General features: G+C 38.7%; 1 protein-coding gene across 1 annotated transcript in view; it reads right to left on the bottom strand.

Moving 5' to 3' along the window:
- LOC140239915 (gamma-aminobutyric acid type B receptor subunit 1-like) overlaps nucleotides 1-23751 on the bottom strand; it is a 29670-nt gene extending 5919 nt beyond the window's left edge. The window contains exons 1-11 of the mRNA XM_072319731.1: nucleotides 23638-23751; nucleotides 21813-21983; nucleotides 17199-17300; nucleotides 15327-15441; nucleotides 13480-13628; nucleotides 11605-11755; nucleotides 9125-9286; nucleotides 7467-7559; nucleotides 3198-3348; nucleotides 2233-2365; nucleotides 1326-1433 (exon numbers count right to left, since the gene is read on the bottom strand). Coding sequence (XP_072175832.1) covers nucleotides 1326-1433; nucleotides 2233-2365; nucleotides 3198-3348; nucleotides 7467-7559; nucleotides 9125-9286; nucleotides 11605-11755; nucleotides 13480-13628; nucleotides 15327-15441; nucleotides 17199-17300; nucleotides 21813-21983; nucleotides 23638-23751 — 1449 coding nt within the window. The remainder of the gene's footprint in view (nucleotides 1-1325; nucleotides 1434-2232; nucleotides 2366-3197; nucleotides 3349-7466; nucleotides 7560-9124; nucleotides 9287-11604; nucleotides 11756-13479; nucleotides 13629-15326; nucleotides 15442-17198; nucleotides 17301-21812; nucleotides 21984-23637) is intronic.
- Between the last annotated feature and the right edge of the window lie 3451 nt (nucleotides 23752-27202).

Genomic DNA, 27202 nt, shown 5'->3' with positions numbered 1-27202 from the left:
TTCAGGTCTCTAAATTGTTGATGACATAATAAGAAACCTCTTATGAAATATGAAAATGCGTGTAATTCCCAAAGGAATTCAATGTTTATTTGATGACAATTATTGGTTTTGAAACGACTGAGATATCCAAAACAAACGATACTAATAAAAGGTGGGACCCACCTTTTATTAGGATAGCTTTGTATTACTTTGTTTTTTGGATATCTCAGCCTTTCAAAACCGATGTTCATCAAATAAACTCTTAAGTCCTCTTAGAATGGTATGCTCCGTGATAAGTGGTTTCTTCATATCTCTCAAAAAATTAAACGCTCCAATCCTCATCTCTGCCGATACTGTACTATCCCTTTAATCTTGCGGGATATGCAAACCAGCAATTTGTGACGAAATTTAGGATATGTACAATGCAACTTTTATGTTTGTTTGTACGCAAAGTACACAATTACTTTTAATCACACAAAGTAGAAAGTACATGTTATTCAGTGAGAAAATGCAAACATGTAGAATCACATTATTACATTACAAGGGTGGCAATGCTACAAAGCATAACAAAAACAGAATCATTCACTTTAGAACGGGAATGTTGGAACATGAAAAGACGAAAAGGCTGGATGACCCATACTCATTACGCTGCATTATTGTGCCTCATTGTCTTCAATGGAAACCATTTGGATTGGCGGAGAACAGAAAAAAAAAGAATTATAGAATAGAAATTTCTTGTAAACATTCCTCGTTGAATGGAAATAAACTTATCAGGAAATAGCCGAATCTATTTCATTGAATACAACAATAAGAATAAGAACAAGTGACAAAATATCGTCCAGTGATATTCGTGTAAGATGGAAATTGATTATGGAAAAGAAATGGCGAATCCTACATAAATTATTCAATCATCAGGATTAGACACTGATGATAACATTTTATTCAAAATTCATTGCTCGCATAGAGTACGCATAGAAAGAATAACGTTGTAACATAAAACTGAATCAAACACAATGGCACAAAGTTAATACATTGCAAAATTCCACCTGGTTTATTTTACAGAAAAATCAAAGAACTCATCGTTTGCATTGTAGTTTTTGCTGTAAATATTCGATGTACTTCCATTATTTTTTTGATAATGAAAATGAAACAACAACACAAAACATATACATTTCTAATCATCTGGATTAAAAATTGATGATGAAATTTATTCCACATTCGATACCCTGAATACGTATACAGACAATGATAACTTTTAACATAGACCCAAACACCATGAACACCATAACAAAAACACATTGCAAAATTTCACCTAGCCTATTCTACAGAATAATCGAGAAACTCACCGTTCTCATTGCGGTTTTTGTTGTAAATATTCGATGGACCCTCCATGTTTTCGTAAACATGGCTCCGAAAGCAATAGAAAAACCAATGGCCAGTGTCCAGGTATTCGCCTTGAATAACAAAAACAAAAAACAAAAGCAAACAAACAAACAAACAAAATAAGATAAGACCTCAGAAGAGATAAGCAATGTTTAATCTGTTAAAATCAACACCATGCAGTATTTGAATATCACTGGTGCAGTGTTTATGAGAAGGTAATAATGTTAACGTTACGTTTCCTTACACTTCATTGACTCTTAAAGGTATTTATTTACTTAAGCTACACTTCGTTGACTCTTAAAGATATTTATTTACTTAAGCTACACTTAATACTCAGCTATTTTAAGATATACAAGTTTTGTATGAATGACTTTGATATCTTGCTCTGAGCTTTATGGGCAATTTTCATATGTGGAGATTGTCATGCATATGCATTTGCACAAAGGGGGTGTGGCCTGTTCGGCCCACGTTGGAGAAGATGGATCGAGACTGTGGACGAAGGCGCATGCGTGAGGCGAGGGAAGAATAAAGGTTTCTTGTTACTTAAATTGTGATGTCATGGTGGTGGTGATTTGTTTTGATGTCAGAATGTGTAACATGTTGTTGTGCCACCGATATTTCCCCACCTTCCGTATTAAGATTCTATATTCATTTGTAATGGAAGATGTGAAAAACTCATTAACATTCTTCTCCTTGAACTCGAGTTTGTAATGAACTTTTCTTTGAACGAATACAATATAATATAATCAGTGTGCAAAACTGTGAAAATACAATTAACATGGGGGTAAATGTTTAAATATGAATTAGAAACAAGGAGACAGACAGAGGGAAACAAAGCGTAGACACTGAGAAATCGGTTGATCTGCTTACTCTGCACATCCAGCAAAAAGTGACGTCATCAATGTCGACAGAATCGAGCCCCGGGAAAATGATGGAGAGGTACGCCAAAATCCCGCCTCCGAGAATCAGATTGTTCATCTTTGGGCTAGACATCTTGATGTACCTGTCGGGACAAGAGGTTGTCACAGCATTACTAGCCTTTCCTCAGGGTTGCAGATGAATCGCATCCCATTTAAAACTCCACTCCTATTAAAGCAAGTCTCGTGACAGACTTCCATTTCTGATTAGTCTTTTGTAGTTTCTTCCTTGCTGTAGTTTAGTCTAGAAGTCTATATCTGTTATTAAGCTGATATCAAAGCTATCAACTAGAAAGTGATTAATTTTGCACCATCTCAGGACAGTCTCCGACCTCTTGTTTGTTTAGCGAAGGTCACAGGTGTAAAGTCAAGCAATTACAGTCATCTACTTAACTTGAAACGTCTCCCCTGGGCAACGTACGAGTGAAAACCACCATAATCGTTTAGAAACAGTTTTAAGATAGCGTTTACAATTCTGACTTGTGCACTGAAGAATTTTGACATATCTGTTGAATGCTTTACAGAATTGAGAATCATATGTACCTATCAATATTCAAAGAAATCGAAATGAAACACAATTGGTGGTTTCTCTCTTTAAAGAACCCCCTCTATCTTTTTTTTTTCAAGTGAAATACTGGCCAGAAGAAGTTCCTACGCAGGTGATTCATCCACGTTACGTTAAAGCTGTGCTGTCGGTCTTTAATTATGCTAAATAATTACACGCCCTTAATAACTTATTTCACTGCAAATCGCTTTCACAGATAATTTCAATCAACACTGTGATCAAATACCGATGTAAATAATCTGTAATCATTTGTACGGAGTAGAACCAAACATTTCAGGATATATGCGTGTGTGTGTGTGTGTGTGTGTGTGTGTGTGTGTGTGTCGATGTGTAATGTGTTAGTCTGTGCTCACCGCTTAGTTCTATATTTTATGTTGAATGCCAGAAAGGCCACTGCGAGGAAAATCCCAAAGATAGCCAACGTTGTCATGACGATGAAAATTGCGAGAGAAACTGTGACCCTCGTCTCTCGCTCTATGACAGAGTCCGCTGGAGGTCGCCCTCCTACAAAGAAAGAAAAATAATGGAACTGAAAATGTAGGCCCTAATGGGCTGCTCTATAAAACCAAACAAAAACAAACAAACAAACAACACACAGACAAACACACAGAAATCAAATGTGTTGTTTTTCTTTTTCTTTTTCTTTTTCCTCTTGGGACTTAGAAACAATTATTTCATCCACCTTAACACTCTCAGGGCAATTCAGTTTGCCTTGTTGTTGTTGTTGTTGTTGTTGTTGTTGTTGTTGTTGCTGTTGTTGTTGTTGTTGTTGTTATTATGATGTTGGGCAATCCTCATGCATTTCTAGAGCAAGTTTGCTGATTGTCGGACAGAATCCTTGCTATATGCATATACTAGGATCGTATGTCAGTTTATCAGTCTATCGTGCACGATTGTGATACGTAGGTATAATAATGATTGTGTCGGTATTGTTACACCTTGTTATACAACGATTTCGACCTTACTGCAGAATGATAGCCTCATGCTGAAAAAGCAGTTTTGTTATGATGATATCTATTATAATACAACAGACCAGTGACACCAAAACTACTTCACAATCAACTCGATAGCTATGAACACACCATGCACTTAGATTATTTAAATGGATTAAAGTTTGATCTTTCACCAATATTGACATACAGCTTTACGTAATTCGAGTTTTCCCTTTCATAAAGATATTGATGGAGAGTTCTTGTACTCCACTACGCGGTCTTTTTTTTTCCATTGAATAAAAATCAATGTCAAACTGATTAACGTCTTCAAACGTCTTTCAGAGCAAATTTTAATTGGTTTTAATGAGCAATTTCTTTTTTGGGCGATATATCCCGCATAATATAGGCAGTGGGTATTTGATATCCTATATTATGAAATGTATAGTAGAAATAAAATACACATAATGTTGAGTAGATTTTGCAAAAAGAATATCTCTCGCCGTAACAACGAATCCGATGACGAGTTACTCCCTTGATTCGAAAATTGGTTGTGACGTCATTCTATGCAAAAAAAAAAAAGAAATACCCCCCCCCCAAAAAAAAAAAATGTTGTTTTTCACCATACTGTCGTTATGATGCGGTAAATACCTCTGTACTCACTTTCTGTGACGTATTCCTCAACGTCATTCCAGCAAGAATCACATAGAAGAGAAACAGTGCAGACTGAAGCACACATGGGATTAGGGCGCATTTACAGCGAGCACGGTAACGGCAACAGTCCGGGGTTTGTTTTTTTATTTATTTTATGTTGTTGTTTTTGTTATGTTTTTTGTTTTTGTTTTTGTTTCTGTTTTGTTTTGTTGTTTTTTTCTTTGCTATGGTGCGCCAAAAGGAATCATGTCTGGTTCAAACAAAACAAAACAAAAATCAGTAATTCGGTACAAAATCACCCAAAAATTATTTATTCTTATGTCAAATTCAAGAGCAACAAAATCACCAGCTGAAGATTAATTTTATGACAAAATTACTACCGGGAAAGTGATATTGCAACAGAACCAGTCATGGTTCCTTTTGGCGCACATAGAAAAAAAAAATGGACCGTTGCCGTTACCGTGCTAGGTGTGAACGGGCCTTAAAAGAGGAGACAGCCTGGGATTTGCATTTTTGTCATTAAACTCACTGACGGAGAAAATCTGTCGTCCTCCACGCTGATTTAAAAAAAAAAAGTATATAGCTGTATTTAAACCATGATCTAGCTGCCCAACTACTATAGGTTTTCCCGGCCAATTTCGCACTTTTGTCAGTCTATTTGATAAAAGGTTCATTCAATTTAGCGAAAATCCTCGTTACTGCACATTCTGTCATTCAAAATTGCAACTTGTTCATTCAATTTAGCATTTCGATCAATGAAATTCGCACATGTGCCTTTCGAATTCGTAAAACGGGCATTCAAATTGGCACGTGCTCTTCAGTCATTCAAATTCGCCAGCACTGGCGGAAAATGGTATTTCAGTCATTCAATTTCGCGTATGGGCAGTCAAATTCCAAACATGTTCATTCAAATTGGCGTAATGTTAATTCTATTTTGAAAAGGTGAGAACCGTGGTTTATACGTATTTAAAGGTGAATTTTTGTTTCATCCACACACTGTTAAGTATATAGCAAAGGTATCTTTGACCCTAAATAATTCAAGTTTGTTGTTTTGTAACGCCCCTCTTCTTTTATACATGTTATCAGAACTATACATGCACCAGTACCATAGATCACTTCACTTTCTTATGTCCAGTCATGGCAGTACGAGTAAGATACAGGCGTATCTCTCAAGAAGACAGGGAAACAATCATAGAAGCATTTGAGGGTAACAACCTTGACAATTTGATGGCTAGAGCCGATCCAAGAACTTTATTCTTAATGATGATTAACGCAATATAGCACCCACCAGATGAAAATAATGAAACATGCGGATGAAAGAAATAATCAAGATGTAAGAAACCTCCTTCTCCCAATTAATGTCAAAACAAAACAAGATTAATGTATCTGTGAATGAAATAATGCTATCCAACATTTTAAACGCATACACATATTTTGAAAGTACTGTTGCATAGGTGATATCAGAATAAGGAATGAATACGAAAAATGAAATGTTAAGATGCTTGCAAACACAACCTATGATGAATGAAAATGGAAAAAAAAAAGGAATAAATGCTTAACGTGTCTGCTAAATTGACTGCAGTAAATGCGAAATTGGATGCCCAAGAATGAATTCGAATGAACGAGCGCAGCGTATACTTGATCACGTGACTATATCATGCTAAATTGAATGAACGATTTGCGAATTGGTGCTTGTCTTACGAAAATGAACTGAAAAAGTACTGATTCGAATGATGTTAAATGTAATTTGAATGCTCCGAAATGAATTTGAATGAAAAGATTATAAAATTGAAATACCGAACATGCCATCTAGGCTAAATTCTGCTAAATTGAATGCACAAATTAGGAATTGGACTGAAAAAAGTGCGAAATTGGCCGGGAAAACCTATAGTATGCTTCTACGATCGCACTTAGGCGCAGCCTGCCTCTACGGTCGCACTTAGGCGCAGCCGCTACAACCTCGGAACCTTTCGCTATAGAGGAAGCTGCTCAATAAACCATCATGAGCGGGGAAAATTTCCTTTCAGACAATCTAAGGTTCAGGCTATTCTAGCTGGCGACAAGCACAAATCTTGAATAATGGATCATAAGTCGTCAATAAGGAACTTTAGATTTTTGCGACGTGGATGTTCAGAGAGAGAAAAAAAAATCTGCGCATGCGCAGAATCACATCAACATTGATCTAATGATTATAGCTCGCGTCGTCTGAGTTTTCACCACACGTTCTGCTTTTGTTTGGTTTTGTTTTGTTTTTTTCCGTCGTTTTTTTTTTTTTTTTTTTACGTCAATTCAGGACGCAGAGAGGTAGGGCCTACTTGATGCACTGATTATACTTTGCAAAAAGTGCAGTGTTAAATACGAAACACCGAGTATGGTATTAAATTTCCGGTGCTCATTTATGGTATTGTATCCGGGTGTCATTTCAATATATATATATATATATATATATATATATATATATATATATATATATATATATATATTTCATTGTTGAATGAACACCAGCGCAGTGTCAAAAATATCACCAGCAACAGTGTAAAATTAACACCACGAAGTGCCAGGTGAACACTTTTCAACACCATCACAACATACTTTCTACACCTGACCTGTGGGTATGGTCCTCTATTGACACGTAATCGGTGTTAGCTTTAACACCCATCGTGTTGAATCTAACACCGACGTTTTTGCATTGTACGGGGGTTACAGATTGCGTCCTCGCGTAATCTAAAGCTAATTCGCTCCACGACTGGGGGGGGGGGGAACGTCCAACGAAATCGTCGTCTGAAACGTCCGCAAATTTAAAGCTCCCTATTACGAAATGTATGGGGAGCAAAGAAATAAAGCTTGAAAAGGTGTTTATAATAGCCCAGAGATAGAAAGAAATAGACCGAACTAAACGAGATTTACGTGGGCTAGCAGCCAGAAAGAAAAGACAAAATAGAGAATGAAACACAGATGAAAAAGGGAAAGGACAACAATTAGGAACCACAAAATGAGGCTAATAAGGAGCAGAACATGGCCAAATTGAATCAAACCCACCTTCCCATATGATCGGATTCTCCGCGATCCACTGAAGCTCCTCCCCCGGTCTGGCCGACGGGTCGTATATTCCGACTCGCACCTCGCTGTCACCTATAAGAAAATTAATTTCATTTTGTTTCACCATTTTTATTTCTATCAGGCTGAGGCTTGCTCATTTGTATAATTTTTTTCAATTCTCATGAGGCCCTATCCTGTTTCTTTATTTTGGAAAACAGAATGTTTAAAATCGACGAAAGTCATTGTATGTGGTCAATAGATAACCTCGATATCATTGAACAATAAATTATTTGATAATATAAACTTGTATCCTTCTGCATTACACTACCTGGGCCCCATTTCATAAAAGAATTCTTGCTGGAATGGCAACTTCCAATAGCAACAACCAATCAGGAAGCTGGATTCGTGTCGTTACTATGACAACTGCCATTCTAGGAAGAGTTGCTTGTTTCATGAAATGGGTTCCAGGACATCGTATTCTTCACCTATTTTTGTTTATCAGTCCTTTTCATCGCATTCTTGCCATTCCGAACAATATCAGGAACGTTTTTGTAGGCATGCCAGACACCAGCATGTCCGTTTATGTATCATGAAACATTTTTTTTTCATTTTTGTTTTTTTTTTCTTTTTCCAACTCGTATTCTGAGGAGGGAGGTTGACGATCAACTCACAAACCATTCTACAATCGTAGTTTGTAGAATGGTTTTTCCTAATCCCGCCCCCCCCCCCCAAAAAAAAAAAAATACAACGGGACCCTCCACAATCTTTAAAAATAGTGAATCAATCCAAATACAAATTCAGGGTAAGAAACTATAACTCATTGCCTACATCTTACAGAAAAACCCATTAGATTTGCTTCAGTGGTCAAAGAGAGATGAGGAATTTTGTCAAGAAACTCTTCCCTCCAAGTTCTGTCTATTGTATTCACACACAAAAGCATCGAGGTGCTAAACATGGAAGACTCAGACTCATGACATGTTTTACAACATTCCACATTTCTCTGTGACCGCTTAACCAAATTGAATGGGGTTTTCTGCACAACGGAGTTAAGATCTACCCTGAAGTAGCATTTAGACAGTTAAATCATATTGGGTGTTATCAATGCAAAAATTTGATTGTATTTTTTGGGGGGACATACTGTATACTACAACCGTATCTACATAGACTATTGTGCAGTAGAAGTCAAACGGTGTCAAGATAGACAGATAGTTACAGAGAGAGGAGGATGAGATAAAAGTAATCCAAATAAGAGCGGAAGATAGAGAGGGAGACAGATACAAACAGATAGGAGAGAAAACGAGAGATGGGCAGATGGAGGGAGAGAGACAGACAGAGGAAGAGACGAGAAGGAGGAGGATGAAGAGAAGATGACTTGGAGGGGAAGGAGGAGGAGGGGGAGGATGTTGGAAGATGGGAACGGGAGGGGTTAATGTAGGATGGGAGGGGAGGGGTTGGTGTCTACACCCACCTACATGTATCTGTCTCTCCACCTGCATAAGGCCCTTTCGGTCCCCAGCGGCAGTGAACTGCACGGGCCCGGACACGCCCTCGTTGGTCTTGTTCATGAGGAGGAGGGGAGGATGTTGGAAGATGGGGGCGGGATGGATTAATGTAGGATGGGAGGGGAAGGAGGGGGAGGGGTTGGTGTCTACACCCACCTATCTTTCTCTCCACCTGCATAAGGCCCTTTCGGTCCCCAGCGGCAGTGAACTGCACGGGCCCGGACACGCCCTCAAAGTTGGTCTTGTTCATGATGACGTAAAAGAGATCGGCTATCTCGTCGTCCTCGTAGCTGAAGTCGGCAATCGATCTCGGAGGATCTGGGGGATAAGAGTTTAAATTGCAGCTTTAGGCCATTAATCTGTCTTTCTTTCCTTTTTTTCTCCATTTTCTTTGTGTCATGCAGACAACCGCTAAAGAAAACAATATACATTACATATGCACATTATGGTAATGATATACTTAGAGGGATGGTACAGTTTTGGTTGAGTAGAGGGTTCAGGTTTTTTTGATGGTGATTTGTTTTTGAGAGAGAGAGAAAGAGAGATAATGAGAAACCTGTTATGAAAATATCAAAGAGCATAATAATTCTAAAAGGAGTTCAAAGTATATTATTTTGCTGACAGTTGGTTTTGAAATGGCTGAGATATCCTAAACAAACAGATCCTAATAAAAAGTGTGATCCAACTTTTATTAGGATCGCTTTGTTTTACTTTGTTTTTGGAAAACTCAGCCATTTCAAGAAAGGTTTTCATCAAATACAGTTTCAATTCCTGTTAGAATACAGTATGTTCTTTAAAATTTCGTGAAGTGGTTTCTTAGTATGTGTACCATGCAAATGGGGGTTCTCGGCTAGCCCGGCGTGTGACTGCGGCCATCCTGACCAAACCCTGCGTCACATCGTGGAAGACTGCCACCTGCGGATGTTCCCAGGCGGTCGTGAGGAGCTTGCTCAGGCAGGTGGTGCTGCCTGAACTGGATCCGCAGCTTAAATATCTACCTATAAGTCTATACCCCCCACCCCCATCCATCCCCTTGTATTGCATCAAATGGCAGGAAAAGAAGTACCTTGCAAACAGAAAAGGGCTGAATCCTCACGTCAACCTTTACTATACCATCCCTTTAAGACGCTTGAAAAATTGAGAAACACAATCGCATTATTTTTACAATGCTTCTCGTTACACTAGTCGTGTGACAATGTAGCCATTTATAGAGTATCCTGAAACAAACAAAGACAATTCTTAAGAATGTTAGGAATAGTCCTTAAATGATGAATAATAAAATAAATCAACATCTTACTCCCTGTATTCCATTCTGCATCTTATTCATAGATCTCGTCATACATAACATGCTCAGGATTTCCTGCCCCTCCACCCCACCCCCTTCAGCCCCTCCGACCCTTCCCTAAGAAAAAGGCGCACTGTATAGTACTTGAAGAAATGACTAAAACTGGAATGTGATGCAGAATCCTTGCGGTCATCGCTCTCGGATGTGTGAATCGAGCTGGCCTGTTGAGCGTCCAACTTTCAACAGCCGATTGATTGCGGTGGGAGTGCGTTTCATGAGTGAACATTAACGGCGGGAAACGCGCGACATATGAGGTTGTCATGGCAACGACTACAGCGAGACGAGCTCGGAGAGTAAGGGAGGAAATTATGCATTACCCACAAACCCGCAGGGGGTTTCGAACACGATGGCGCGTGAAGCGAAATTAAGAAGACAGTGTCGTCACACTTGCTCATCGTTGATTACATGATCTTTTTAGATTATTAATTCGGTATATTCGAGGACAAGAACTTCAACGGGAAAAGCTGTTGCCAAAGAAGCGGTATTTTTTTTTTTTTTTTTTGCACAAGACTTACTACACTTGGTTGACCAAATGGCATTTGCCTTGTTCATGCATAATGATGTGTGTTTGTGTGTGTGTGTGTGTGTGTGTGTGCGCGCGCGCGCGCAGAAGTGTGTGTGTAGGAACGTAATAGAAAATTTAAAGGACATGCTATTTTACAATGAGCTCGATGGTTTTACGGAGCGGAACCCTGTATTTTATGCGTAAACAATGAGGAACAGATTACCTTCATAGTGTCAATTTCTGATTATAAACCGTCTTTCTTGTATTGGTTCATTCTAGATTAATGGTAATCTATATCAGTGATATTCCAGGAATATGATAAATCCTCGAGAAAAAAAAAACAAACAAACAAACAAGCAAACAAAAGCATGAAATTTGATAAAAGTATAATGTGTCTTGTCATATCGCAGATCACAGTAATACGTACATATCTACTCTAGATATAAACCCTAACGTCAGTGGTCGAACAGGAAAAAAACACACACACAAAGTTAAATGTATGCTGCATACTTTCATAATGAAATACCATCCAGATGCAGATTATGCATGAATGGTAGCTTTGGGATTCCCTCAAGGGTTAGTTACAGATCCATTGAAGTGATCATGAAAACAAACAAACAATAAAGGTTGGACAATATAACCATGCACGTTCTCATTGCTCACAGCAGACAATGAAGAACTGGACAACAATTTGAATAATACAATTACCATGGAAAAAAGTTCTGAAGAAAATATTAACAAAAAAAAAACAATGAAAATAAGAGCTTTAAGATTTCCCGTTGTTACCCATTTTCTGAAGAATATCTTCTGCCTCTTGCAACATCAAAGCGATGGTCCACACACTGTCGTATCCGTAGGGCGCCTCCTGGTGGCCAGACAGACTCTCAGGATTCCCGCCAACGTAACTAGAGTACTCTTCCCAGAATTCCTCGGTTGTCTGAAAAAAAAAAAATACCAATATGATGAACGCAGATTTACAGGGATGGTATATTATTGGTGGAGATGAAGATTAATGAGCTTATAACCTTTTTTACGATAAACTAAGAAGTCACTAATAAAATGTTACAGCCCATACCATTCTGAGGGAAATTCAAAGTTTATTTGATAAAAATTGGTTTTGAAATGGATGAGAAATTCTAAAGCAAAGCTATCCTAACAAAAGCTGGGTTCCACCTTTTATTAGTATCGCTCTGTTTGAATTCATGTATCTCAGCCCTTTCAAAATCAATTTTCATCAAATAAATGTTTAATTCCTCTTTAATTATATGCTCTTTCATATTTCATAAGAACTTTCTCATTATTTCATTAAAAAAATAACGTTAGAAACCTGCAGCCAGGACTCCACCAAAGCTATACCATCCCTTTAACTATGTCGTCATAATGTTTACCGATTACTGGTGTAATTTATCGCAAGCTGCGAAAGAGGGTAGAACGCTGTTCGTTTTGTTGGTTAGGCAAAATGTCTTGGATGGGAAAAAAGACACAGTAAGAAAAAAAAAAACAGCAACAACAACCTCACAAACAAAGTAGCAAATATACAGAACAAAACGAGTGTTCCTGTTCATATTTGCATCCGAGAAAGGAGAAATGAAATAGCACTGATGAATCAAAATTTTCGCTTCGTGTACCCATCTTAATAACCACTATCTCGAAATTCGAAACAAACAAGTGGAACAATTGCCAGCATTTTTCATCGCTGTTTTTTTTTTCTCCCCATTCAAGGTAGTTTGCCTTGACGGAATAACGTTATCACTTGATCGAGACATGATAATGTCAGTCAGTTTTAGAAATGTGGCACCTAGCAACCTAATTCATGTTAGCAACAGACTATCCTGACTAGATTCTTTCCCTTAACCGCCCCGGAGGTTTCCCGCACGTTCATCCTTATTTAATTGGCGGCTCTGAGAAACCAAATCACACATATCCCATCTCTTCTATTTTCCTTTTCCCCACATCTCCCTCTTCCCCTTTCTCTCTTTCTCTCTCTCTTTCTTTCTCTCTCTCTTTCTTTCTGAATATCTATCTCTCTTTCTTTCTCTATCCCTCTTGCTCTATCTATATCTTTCGTTCTATCTTCCTTTTCATTTCTCTTTCCAATCCTACAACCACACATCTTGTTTTCAAAGAAACAATATTCACTATCGCGGCTTTGTCAAAATCAGAGCTGCCCATCCTATCCGATTGCCCCGGATATATTCTTTTGGCAATGTATTGTGTCTTTTTTCGTACGCCAAGAGGGAAAGGATGTTCAAATAATATCAGTAAAAAAAAAAGAATTAAGTGAGAAAACAACATTAACAAACATGTTGAAAAGGACAATTTCATCCATATTTCAATCCATTTCATTACATTTAAAACAAAACAAATGCAGTACAGTATAACATTTGCATATATCCAAATATACGGAATCTATGAAGGTCATTTCTTATGATAAGGGAAAACATAGCATAAGAGAATTCAATCATAATAGGGGTGTCACTTTATTGTATCAAATAAAAGTTGTTGGAAATGGAGGGAACTTCTGAAAAGCTTGGCTTGTAAAATCCAGTCTTCCCGTGAACAATATCTGATAGTCATGATAGTAATGGGCGAACAAGACTTAAAGGCACATAGCCCGAAAAAAAAAGAATAATCAAACAAACCAAAAACACATTATCCTACCTTCCCAGAAACGCCGGGTTTCGTGGCCAGGCTGAGCGGGAGGGCATCGGTGGTGAAGTATCCAGCCACCGCTTCGTCCATCTGCTGCGCGGTGCAGTCATGCGGATAATCGGGGTCGTTAGCGCGCCACCACTCGTTGCTGTACCAGCCTGCGCCACGTCGACAAACGGGGAAATCCCAACAGCAGATAAAGAAAGAAAGAAAGAAAAAAAGACACTTAGAGAAACAGAAGAGAGAGAGAGAGAGAGACAGACAGACAAAGAAATGGAAACAGAGGGTGCGAGATGGGGAGATCATTACATTATCTTCTCACACGCCGAAGGCTTTACATCCCTCAGGAGGGTCTTCACACGTCGGCATACAATTTCTGTAATGTTACGTAGCGTCTCTTTTTCTGTGTTGGGATGTGTGGGATTTCAGGGGGATCCCTATATGGTCTACCATGCCGATTATTATCTTCAACATTGTGCAGAGAAGTGGGTTGTCTGCAGTCAGAGGTCGATAACCGAGCAACGTTGGATACGCTCGTAGATAGCTCCACCTCCACTCAACGCTTAAAGTATAGTTTTGATTGAGATGGGATTCAGCTATCTATCACTTTTTGAACGAGAAAATTAGAAACCAAATATATGAAAGATAAAAGAGCATACTATTCTAAGAGGAATTCAAAGTTTGTTTGACGAATATCGGGTTTGAAATTGCTGAAATATAACATAACAAAATAAAATAAAGTGGTTCATATAAAAAGTAGGACTCACTTGTGACCTTCTATAAGGACCTCCTTGTTTTTGACATCTCAGTCATTTTGATACCGATTTTGGTCAAAGAAATTTTGAATTCCTCTTATAGAGTTGTATGCTCTTAGATATTTCATGTAAGAAGTTTCTAATTATCTCGTAAAAAGTTAAAACCTGAATTCCCCTCTTAACCAAACTTAACCGTCCCTTAAAAAAATCCACGAGACTGCAATCGTCACCAACTTGAATCTGCCACATTGTCAAAAATCACGTGCACTGTTGCAAATAATGTTAATACTTGATGACAACAGCCTGGTACAGCCTGCGTAGAGCACTCTTCCTATATTTATCATTAATTTAATTAAGCACTCCAAACATCGCCAAATTGTGGGGGGGGGGGTTATTAAAGGACAAGTTTACCCAAATAATATATTTTATGCGTGGATTGAAGAAATGCAGCAATATTAGTTTGGGGGAAATCGGAAAATCCGTTCAAAACTTATGCTTTTTTTAAATTTCAGTGAAGCCATCGCTGGACGAGAAGAATACAGTAGTTCATGATGTCACTACAGGGCTACGACATAAAGAGAATATAAAGGGAATTTTACAAAATTTGATCTTTTTATGAAAAGGACTCCCTCGACTTGTTCCTGTCTCATGTTACGGGAAATTTTGTTCCCTCTGCTTTCTAAACAAGGTAAGTCAAGTGATTTTTCATTTCATAGCTAGATCATTGAAATACACCGTAATATGTTAAATTCTCTGTATATATATGTATGTATATATATATATATATATATATATATATATATATATATATATATATATATATCATTGTCCTGCAGTGATGTCACAAGCTCTTGTAGTCTTCTCATCAAGCAATGGCGGTAATGAAACTTTAAACATCCATATTACCCAGTGACTTCTGAATCGAATGTACGATTTTCCTAGAACTGTCATTGATGCGTTCTACTCATAATGCTGCATTTATTAAATCCACATATAATTATAATTGGGTGAACTCATCCTCTCAGTATTCTTCGTCAAGCATAACAAAATAACGGTCAAGTATGTGTGTATGTATGTATGTACGTATGTGTGCACACTGACCTGTGATTATCCACACGTATTTCTCTCCGTACAACCCGTTCTTATACGCCTCGCAGAAGACCTGGCGGGCGCGATTCTCGTAGAAGTTTCCGATGATGATCCGAGCTCCTTGCTTCTACATTATGCAACGTGACGTTAGGGGAAACAGAGCCGATATCATAATGTATGCTTTAGTAACTGGCATGGGGGGGGGGGGGACAATCTCGGTGTATGCCTTTGCATTGTGCATGCATTATCATAATATATAATTGTATACACGAATATCATACCCCATTTAATGCATTTTTAACAGTGGTAAAGGGATAGTATAGTATTTGTGGAGATGTGGATAAGGGATAGTATAGTATTTGTGGAGATGTGGATAAGGGATAGTATAGTATTTGTGGAGATGTGGATTAGGCTTTTAACTTTTTGCGAGATACCAAGAAACTACTTATGAAATAATACAGAGCATACCGTTCTAAGATGAATTCAAAGTTTCTCAGGTGAAAATTTGTTTTGAAATGGCTGGGACATCAAAAAACAAAGTAAAACAAAGCAATCCTAATAAAAGGCGGGTCCCACCTTTTATTACGATTGCTCTGTTTTGGATATCTCAGCCATTTCAAAACCAACTTTCATCATCAAGTAAACGTTGACTCCCTCTGGAATTACATGCTCTTTTATAGGTTTCTCATTATCTCGCCAAAAAAAAAATGTTAGAAACCTAAAATTAGGTCTTGACCAAAACTATACGATCCCTTGAATGTGTGGACGTTTTAATACTGGGATTGTTTGTTTTGGAATTTACGCCTAGATTCATAGGAGGAGATAAATATTGGCTGGGACATCATCATTACATTCACTGATTACATGATACTATTTCCCATGACGGGGTATCGTCTCTTTATTAAACTACGTATATCAAATTTGCTACTTGCACGCACTATAAACATCATGGTCTAATAATCTTCTGTTCATTATGACTTATGACAGCGAGGCAAATATAATGGTTCTTGACTTTCCATAATGCCACGCGCGCTGACCAGACAAATCCCATTTCGCTTCTAGAGCCGTCATTCAGACGATGTATTAAAGTAGAACAGGCGATGTTCCAGCTCTGTCAGATGATGTAGTAAAGTTGAATTAGCCTAGAAAAATGTGTAAAGCGTAACTTCTGATATATCATACATTGACTCTGTCTACATGGTATATAGTAGCTATTGATTCTGTTCTTTTCATGCTGCGTCACGATATAAAAAAAATGCTTCTTGGGTAATTGAGCTCATTTTGTACGATTAGAATTCGTCTTCTGATGAAGGTCCCAGTGAAAGTTGGTTAATCCGTCGCTTCTGATATATCGTTATTTCCTATCGGGGTTAATTTTCATGGCACACTCGAATCCCGTAGGAAACAGTTTGATTTTCTTGACTGCGGCATGAGTGCGCGTGCGTATGTCACATTATACTATGTTTGCTTTAGTCCTAGATATCAAAGCACATAACGTATCTTGTTTCGCATCGATAACAGTTTCGTAAATGCCAACTAACGTGTGTACAAGAGACATATGATATGGGGTGATATTCTGTTGACTGTTTTGACTGCGTTGTGGGGAGGACGTGTGTGTTTGTATTTGTGTGTGTGTTGTAGGGTGGGGGTGGGGTGGAGATTGGTTGGTGCAAAACAGTTTCGCAGATGCCACCCAGTGTGTATATCATACCTAATGACATATATCGATACGCCGTGATATTCTGTTGACTGTTTTGACTGCGTGGTGGGTAGACTGGGTGTTTGTATCTGTGTGTGTTTATGTTGGATGGATGGGGGGGGGGGGGGGTGGGGGTGGAGATTGTTTGGTGCTTTATGTACTCCCATAGAGTTAAGGATCGTTACCTTGAGGTTTGAAACTTGAAGAGAAGGCTCCTCCGAAAAGCTCTCCGAGGCAATGATTTCGACGCCTTGAGACCGAGCATCGTGCAGAAAATCTGCCGTTGGCTAAAAAATAGAGAATGAAAAAACGGAGAGAGGACAGGAAAAGATAGAGAAGGAGGGGGTGGGGTGGAGCGAGAAAAGGGAGAGACATAGAGAAGGAGAGAGAGAGAGAGAGAGAGAGAGAGAGAGAGAGAAAGGAGAGAGAAACAGAAAGAGATAAGTGGATGGTTTCGAGTTCGCCCTTTCGCTGTGTCCGCAGAATGCAGCTAAATATCGAGACTCTTTAAAAGCGACAGAGAAAGAAAAAAAAAGTAACAAAAACGGCCATGGTCTATTTAATATGGGCTCGCATTTCGGAAACGGAATGCGACGTTTTGTTAGGATGACTATACATAGGACAAAGCTACTCTTTACCCCTTTCCCCGAAGGACGTCTTAATTTTCCACTTGCCTCAGTATCTGCGTATGACTATTATTTGTAAACCTTAAAGAATATTCTTTGTAGTATTGCAAGTTTGCAAGATAATATTTGGGGGGGGGGGTAGGGTGTTGGATGCTGAAATAGTCTACTGAGGCAAAGTTAAGAATGCTCCCACTGCATGGTTTTAATCTGACATAACTATTACTCAAAATAAAATCTGGTGAAAGAGGATACGTTTTCACAAATCGAATAAACAAAGATTAAATAATATACCGCATCTTCAGAAAGAGATGCATTTTTCGTACCATCTAACCTTAGATGTGCCAAACCTTTACTTTAATTGTAATAACATCATTTTATTGTTTCCCTGCATTCCAAACAAGTATCACAGCCAGTATGTTTGAACAAGTTCAGTATCTTATCGAATGAAAGTGCAATGAAAATAATAATTCCGGAGTTCGGTATTCTCTCTTGACTTCACCAATTACTCTTTGACAGTATCCTCAATAACACAATTACACGGATCCCCCCTCCCCCCGCATTTGCCATCAGTTTTTTCTTAAGTGTGTAATCATTCTATAAAAAAAAATGCTTTAATCAAATCATCGATGAATAAATCATGTGAAATATATACAGCGATATTGATGATAAACAAAAAAAAAAATATCGCTAGGTCAACAAACTGCACTTTGAGGTAACAAAATATAATAAAAGCACCTAGAAATATTTCACATGCTTAAATCGCTGAAAGTACATTCGCATAAAGATTGTCGAGTCATTAAGTTGTTTAAAAAGATAATATAAATTTATGAAATACCAAAAGTGACAATACCAGTCTAGCATTATCACCACATGATATCCATTGTGTATTCTTCAAATCAAAACTTATAATCATGACATTTCTATACTTCCATTTTGGTTAACTAGTATGAGAATAACGATCAAACATGCCTTTGTCATGGGCTAGATCGTACAGAATACTGTACAGCTATGCGTGTATTTATTAAGAGGTAACGAAAAGTGACAATTCGATTACATTTATTTATTGTCATGACATGTGTTCCAAAGTCACGATAAGTTCAAAGCTACAGGGATATTTCTTTTTGTAATGATGAGATGTTTGCAATGTTGATTTCCGGTCAGTTTTCAAAACCCCTTTTTTTTTCATAAAATACCGAGTGGCCCGGTCTCTCCCGACAATTAGAGGCAGGTGTTTTTATTTTCCATTTTAACATCGAATGATGAATAGGCGTGTGCGTGCTCAGTTACATATCACTGTACATTAATTGATTGAGGTATTCCCTTGACAAACGTGAAATCAATGCAATTCGACAGGGCTCGCGTGATCACAATCTAATATCGTTTTGCACGATTTCCCTTTCGCGGTGTAATTAATCATTGTGTTTTGGTATCAACTGACCTACCGTGTCAATACTCATCAGTCTGTGTCAGTACCTAACGTTTCTCAGTCCCCCCCCCCCAAAAAAAAAAAAAAAAAAAAAACTTACATAAGATTTTTTGTTACATCACTTTGATCTCTTTAATTTGTCGATATGAGCTATTCATTTTATCCCTTTGATGTCTTTACTTAATACCTTTAATCTCTTTACTTTATCCCTTTAATCACTTGACTTTATCCCTTCAATATATTGTTACTTTTCCCTTTTATCTCTGCTTTTTCCCTCTGACCCCTTTACTTTATCTTTAATTCAATTCATCCCTTTAATCTCAATTGTTTTATCCCCTTGATTTCTCGATTTTCTCCCATTTCCTAGGACGACGTCTCTGGGACAGATGGAGGGATTTATTTGTATCCCGCCACATGACCTCTAATGCTACAGAGTATACAAATCAAGTTTTCGAAAGCAGACACTTTTCAATGGAAAGCATTGATGTGACCAATAAAACAGGGCATATTACCGAATGTCCAGACCTGAAGTTAGACATGTTAATTTTGCAAATTTTGCATGCATTATAAACCAGGCCAAACGGAAATATCAGCATAACTTTTCAAACAAAATTACGAAGAGGACCGAAATATAGCAACTGGAGCTGAGAGCGGCAATAAAACAATAATACCGGTAACAAGAAAATACACTGAAATGAAATGTTGATTTCAGCTCCCGAGTATTGGACTGCTGCTTGCTTATTGCAGCTTTGCATCAAGGTAATTCTAGACATAAATTTGCCCCGTAGTTATGTTGTAACACGATATTAGCTGCAACATTGTGCAGTTTTATGTTACGTTCCGTCATGACATGAAAATTGTCCCGGGGCGCCTTTTGACACTTTGGGTATTCGCTTATTCAAACGGTGAATGGATGTTCGAAGTGTCGGTATTGAAAGCGTTCCGACACACAATCCTAGAACATGACAATCAATACGAATGCATTCAAATGATAGGCCCGCGCCTGTCTGTTTTCTTGTCGTTGTGGTTTGGGATGTTATAAGTATGAATACGGTTCACTTTGGGTTTGGGAAAAAATGGCGCTTTTAATGACCTCCGCATTGCCGCTCCAGTTCTAGAAATACAGGTCGAGTGGACTACTCGTGTGATCAAGGAGGTACTGTAGGCCTAGTACCTACTTGGACCGGTGTGAAGTAACGCGAGTTTTATCGTGCAAAACAGTGCTCGTGTCAAAACGCAGTTGCAATACACGCAAGAAGACATCACGTTAAGATTTGCGAGCTTTCGGACACGGAAACTTTTCTCGAACGTCGTGTATAGAAATTTTACATGTATCAAAACGTCATGTATCGACATGCAATTATTCTAGTTTGATCTTCTTTGTTAATTCATATTTTTCTACTATATAATAATTTATTGAAAGTCATTTTGAGAACAAGATGTGTCTGTGGTTTCAAGTTTGCATTGCCTGAATCACCAACGGAGAAAATCGTGACACTGCGTTAGATACTTTATTGGGCATGATTAAGAAAAGGCAGGGGACGTCTTGTCTTCAAAAGCCGCTGAAAATATTTCCATGATATCAATGGCTTCCATACATTCAATGATCGCAAGCGAGTGGTTGCGGGCGTAAGGGGCGGGGTGGATGGAGCTCTGGAGGGTGGGGTGGGGAAGGACTCAAAGCAAATCGACTACGCAATTTATATGCAAGAGTAATTAACAATAGTCACTATTATTTGACGATAGAGATAATGTTAAACATTAATTAAGTAATAGTTCTCATTGTTAAGGCGATAATGACGGTAATGATGATAATGACATACAATATGCTGTGTAAAGTGTGGGTATGTGCGTGTATGCGTGCGAGTACTTTGTCGTGATCGTAGTATCTCTGTTTTATCCTTTTCCTTTTCTTTTTTTTTAAGGAGACCTCCGCATGATTTTCAGACTTTCACATATGAAAAGAACAACTATAAATTGGTTATGCTGGGTACAGAGTTTCAGAATTGATTGTGAGTGGGATGAGGATGAGAATGTTTTCAGAACTGGTAACAAGTCACAATGAGCAAGGCTGATGACATGGCAGCGATATAAGCATACATGAGTAAGGGCTCAAGGAAGCAGAACAAAAAATAAAAAAAAAAACATGCATTGATTCTACACAGGGGTGAACTTGGTAAGCACGTGGTATTGTAATGGAATTATATTGGTACATTTCTGAATTATGTGAGTCTTCTATTTCATCATCTATGGTCAGAGTAATTTGTTTAAGAGGGTATTTTTTTTTTCAAAGTATTGATTTCTCTGCTCAATTTATTCTACAAATCTATACATCCATGCAGCTGTTGATTTATGTATTCTATGATGTGAAATTATGAAAATCATTTGGAATGCCCCTTTAATGTTTGTTCAGTAATGCCGATGTCATGCTTCTTGTATTATTGATTGGAAGTGAATAAATAATTGTTATTTGAAAAATAAAAAGCTCTGTTGTTGTTGTTGTTTTATAAGTTTGGTTTATTTGTTCGTTTGCTGTTCTTGTTGCTCTGTATCCATGAATCACACTGTTTGTCATAACAACCAAAAGGCAACAAAACATCACCCCGAAAGCAAAACACAAAAACATATAACATTTCCCCAAAGTATACTAACATGTAGTTGGATATGAGTGACCCCTACATTTACACTGGCATACTTCCCATCGGCACCCGTTATCGACACCCGACGGGATGAGGCCGGGGACTCACCAGGGAGAAGAGTTCGATGGTTTGATGCAGGGTCGCGACCTTGCGCCATCTGAAGTGACGCAGCATCTCGAATTTGACCACGTTGAACACCGTCTCCGGGGGAAACATGCGAAAGAATTTGGGGAAGAGGTCCCGCTCCGACAGCTTGGGAGAGGCGGACGAGTAGGAGAGCTGTATCGGCAGAATGCAAAGAGAAGTATAATTACAACACGAGGGGAACCAGCTAATACAAAAAGAAAACAAGTGCACAGCATAATCTCTCTCTCTATAAAAAAAAAAAAAGAAATAAGTGGAAAATGTTCACTCTTGAAGCAGTGAACAACAGAAAAGAGTGAGTTCAGATTGAAATTAGAGTGAATTTTGAGTGAACATGTTCATTTCCACTAAATTTGGAGTGACCTCAGGGATCACTCAAGGGTTTTCGAGTGATCCCTGAGGTCACTCCAAAATGAGTGAGTGAACGTTTTCACTTGTTTTTTTTTCTTTTTTAGAGTAGCAAAACAAAAAACAAAAACAAAAAGAACAACAACCCCTTTGCGCTTTTAAAGTTTACCCGGCTTACTTATTGTTTCCAAACTTGGTGAATCTGTTTTTAGATAACATTTCGTTCATATTCTTTATAGTTTGATTGTGGCAACAACAAAAACTACAACAGTGTGCAGTTTTTGAAAATATATAACTTGAAGATGAGATGGCATGGGACTTCTTTATAGGAGGAAGAAAGTGGTACCGCATCAGTAGCCACGCATGTATTGATTTGTTTATGGACAGGTATGTAAGGTCTAAATCCCACTATAGTAGATTAATTCCAGAGTTTTTAATCAACTAGAAGCATACAATGTTTTCTAAAGAGTTGTTGGTGAATTTTCTTTTTCTTTCTTGACTGGTGAGATTTCGGTCAAACAAGGATGCACAACGCACAATCGTACACGGCTTAATTCTAAATTTGCTCTAGTCAAGGTATTCACACAAAGGCGATTGAATAGAGATTCACCCGGAATTAGCCCCTAATCAATCAATGTATGTATGTACATTATATATATATATATATATATATATATATATATATATATATATATACATGATTTATAATGATTCTGGCTCCATCGTTAGGGAGACATTGATGTAGATAAGCAATGTCAGCAATTTAAGCATGTGATTCACTGTGATTTGATTTAGTTGAAAACATGGAAAGGAGGTACAAATTGTCTCCCTAAAGCTTTATCAATAGGTCTTATATCGAATTAATTAATAACGAAAGAAAGCTATCATTCAGAGAGGTGAAGGTTCAGGTGTGAGTGTCTTCAATTTGTCTCTCTCTACAAACTAAATTTGTTATTTGTTAAAATCGCAACTGCTGATCTGTAAATTAACAATCATGTCAGAAAAAAGGAACCAGTGGCACTCGAACCTTGTCCTGTCATCTACTGCTTTCCGGGCAGCGACACTACCACCAGGCTGTCCCTGGTTGCCGCTGCCCGGAAAGCAGTAGATGACAGGACAAGGTTCGAGTCCCACTGGTTCCTTTTTTCCGACATGTTTGTTAACTTACAGATCAGCTGTTGCGATCTCAACAAATTTAATTTGTAGAGGGAGACAAATTGAAGAAACTTACACCTAATGAATAACTAATCAATCAATGTATATATGTAAATATATATATATATATGCATATTATTATTATTATTATTATTATCATTATTATTATTATTATTATTATTATTATCATCATTAGTAGTAGTAGTAGTAGTAGTAGTAGTAGTAGTAGTAGTAGTAGTAATATATACATATACCGTGGTACAATGTTTAATAGTTTTGATATTACCTGCAAAAGGTTCCACAAATGAGACGCCTGTGCCGTGGGCTGGGTGACAATAGAACACCCCGCTCCCAGCACCATAATCTTGGTCGTCGATTTGTTATATAATTCTCTGTACATGACGTCAGTTCCGGTGCCTCCGTTACACTGAAAGAGGGAAAGAGACAGAGAGTCATAAATGTAACTCGGTCGAATATTTCTCATTTTTACAATTAAAATGACGAATAAAATGTTTCAGTCGGTTACCACTGTCGTATAGGCATGTCAAAGTTGTCATGCCCATATTTATATAGAATCGTTTTCATAATTTAGACAGTACAATATCGTTTTTTCCATTCTCATGTATGTGTATTATTTGTACATGTGGGCTTAAAGGCAGCCGGTCGTCGCAGGCGATTCGCAGCTCAGTAGAAAAGCACGACAAGCTGCTCCTCCCGTTATTGTACCCCCGTACGTACCGAATACCGAACACGACGCTACGCAGCGCACCAGCGAAAACCTGATGGGGCACGAGCGCCGCGCGAGCTGTCCACTGTAATTTCAACATGGACGCCCGAATACCTACCGAATGGGGCCGAATGGGTGAATGCATAAAACCGCACAACAGCCATGCGCATGAAAATCTCTCCCGGTCCGTGACACAACAAGTAGTGAGAGCTGTAGGGTGTACGTACGTACGTATCTGGCTCCAGTCTCTGTTTATATGCACTATGGTGCCAATTTCAGCAATCTAGGCAATAATATTTAAAAATGTCTGAAAATATTATATAACGATATCATAAATTATTCATATATTACGTTGTTTAATATTTGGTATTTATAAATATGCTTTGATGAGGAAATATTAAAACTCTAAGCTTCATGTATAGCAAGTTGCAATGCATATGGCCATATGGCAGGTTGTTATGATCTCATCGTGCAATGTTGTCTGCTGCGTCAGCTGCATGTGTTATACGTACAGCTTACAGTACGTTGGGCCGGATCGTAACATAACAAAGTTGATAGAAAGTCGTCGGTACCGGTATGTCAGTATCAATATTGTGTGTGGTATGCGAGTACTGTTTGCAATAAAAAGTGCTGTACTGTTTCGGCTTAGCCTTGGCTTTGGTTTAGTAATGAAACCTCACAATGGAGATCAAACAGCCGTCCAACTCGAGGCAACGTATCTACTTGTTTGACGCTATCGACGAGTGCATGGAGAAGCAGAGAGACGTGTTCTTAGCTGGAGGACAAGTAAAGGGCTTTTTACACTTGTAAATTTTTGCTTAGCCCCGGACTATCGGTGGGGCTAAGGGGGGGCCTTAGCCCCACCGATAGTACGGGACTATCCTTAGCCCACTTTCTGTTTACACTCGTTTTTGCCAAAGTGGCTAGCCCCACCGATAGTACGGTACTATCTGGCCCTGCAAAATAGCAGGGGTTAGCACCGCAATTGCGGTGCTAGCACCGCAATTGCGGTGCCAAGCAAGTGAGTGTAAACAGAACGAAAAAATAATCCTGGGCTAAGCGACGGAGACGAAGTGCGACCCTCACTGACCAATCAGAAACGAGGTAATCAAGTGCTGCCGGTGCGTGCGTGTACGTGTACAGTACACAGCGTAATTATGAATATTCATGTGGTTTGGAAAGTCCGGGGCTAAGAAAGACGAGTGTAAAAAGGTCAGTTTTCTCCTTAGCCCCGGACAAGAGATAGTACGGGACTAATTGGCGAGTGTAAAAAGCTGAAAAATTGGTACGGGACTAACGATAGTCCTGGGTCAGAGAAAGTCCGGGGTTAAGAAACACAAGTGTAAAAAGCCCTTAAGAGACCAGAGGGGAGGCTTCAGCGTCAGCGTGCCGATGAAAATTTTGCTTTCCACTTGCTGGAGTTGCATGAACAGTTTTGCAGGAATTTTTATTTAGAATGTGCAAATTCGTGTTACGACATGCACGGTGGAATTGTGTTGCCACGGCTTACGCCAATCAAGCAACCCCAGCTGGCCAAGTCAACAACTTCAAGGAATCCAGATCCAGATGATGTGTAAGTAGAAGTCTACACATGAATCAGTGATTGAAGTGGAATGACTTTTTCTAATCTAGTATCAGTAACTTTAGGGCATTTGCGTTTGATCGACAAGTAGGCCTATTTTTCTATGTATAATTCCGCGTTCTCATTTATGTCAAATTATGATAATGCCGTAATTGAAATGACATTTGCTGGGTCAGTTTAATGTCATTAGTCCCATTAAATGAGAAGTTTTTCATATCAATCATGTTATGCAAATTCCCCAAGAATATGATTTAGGATTTGCAAATAAATAAAAAAAAAATGAATAGATCTATCGCAAGCTCCATCATACATGTAGTCTAACCCAATAGATCTGGTAGAACTCTAACGTTTAAACAGGGGAACTAAAGGTTCAAAGATGATAGATCTAATAGATTCTAGTTTAGGCCCTACTTCGACTTGAAGGTATGTCGGTTGGTGCACGGTCCCTTCTATCACGGCCATAGCCCGACCAGACACTGTTACGCTATGCGGAAACTCGACGTACCATGTACAGCGACTGGGCTGTGTATAGTTATCACGGCCACAGTTACACTGTGCAGTGCAACTGTGGCCGTTTGCCCTGCACGGGCACAGTCGCTTCCGGTCCCCGTCCTGAATTTACACACGCCAGGGCAAGTATGGTTGGACCTACTTCTAATCGACCGCCTAATGTTTATCTGCTTGATAAGAATATGTAACACTGAAATTCACGTAAAAAACTTGACCTACGTGATTGAGAAAATCCAGCTCTATCAAATGCCGTTGTTCCGTTTTCGATTCGAAGTTTCAGTGCAAAAATATCGCCGACGAACTTGCGTGGCCTCGTTTCAGCTCCCCGCGGTAAATCGCGTTAATAGGATCGACCGCTGTTTTTGCATTGACAATGCACGCAAACCGAGTTGTATTGAACACCGTGTTGTACGAAGCTTTTTAGAAGCATTTTAGAAACTTCCATAGACGTTACATTGTGCTATTGTGCTATTGCGGTGAAAATATTCATTCGAAATTTTGTCCTTGATTAAAACCATTAATGAACAATGAATTATCGCGTTTTCCCACACCATCCTCATCTACATTCAAAGCCAATCCATTTTTATGTGCTTTGCGCGCAGAGAAGTGCGTACTAAGTGTTCAGTGCGCGAATTATACGCGGTCGGTTTCAATAAGGGTGGTCGATATGTAGTAGGGCTACACAAGACACAGGGTCTCCGACCCAATCGTCCGCGTTCAGAATGGACAACTCGGCGGTAATATCCGCTACCCATGACGATGTGTCATCGTCCATGATGGCCACCCTACCTATATATAATCTGATCTGACGATTACAGTGTAGTTAACGACTGACGACGATCGACGGTGCGATGAAGAGAAGGCGTACATTGTAGTCGTACAAGTATAGGCAGCTAGCTACTATAGCTCATGCGAACATTGCATCACACAGTAGTACCGTACCGCCATACATTCAATTCACATTACACAAAACGTACTCCCCGCGCTCAGATCAATCAAGCGAGCAAACGAGATACTATAGCGCGATACATT

Source organism: Diadema setosum, chromosome 16, assembly GCF_964275005.1.
Source record: "Diadema setosum chromosome 16, eeDiaSeto1, whole genome shotgun sequence".
Lineage (NCBI taxonomy): Eukaryota > Metazoa > Echinodermata > Echinoidea > Diadematoida > Diadematidae > Diadema > Diadema setosum.
Note: the sequence above shows the minus strand (reverse complement) of the source record. Positions and strands in the feature narration are given on the sequence as shown.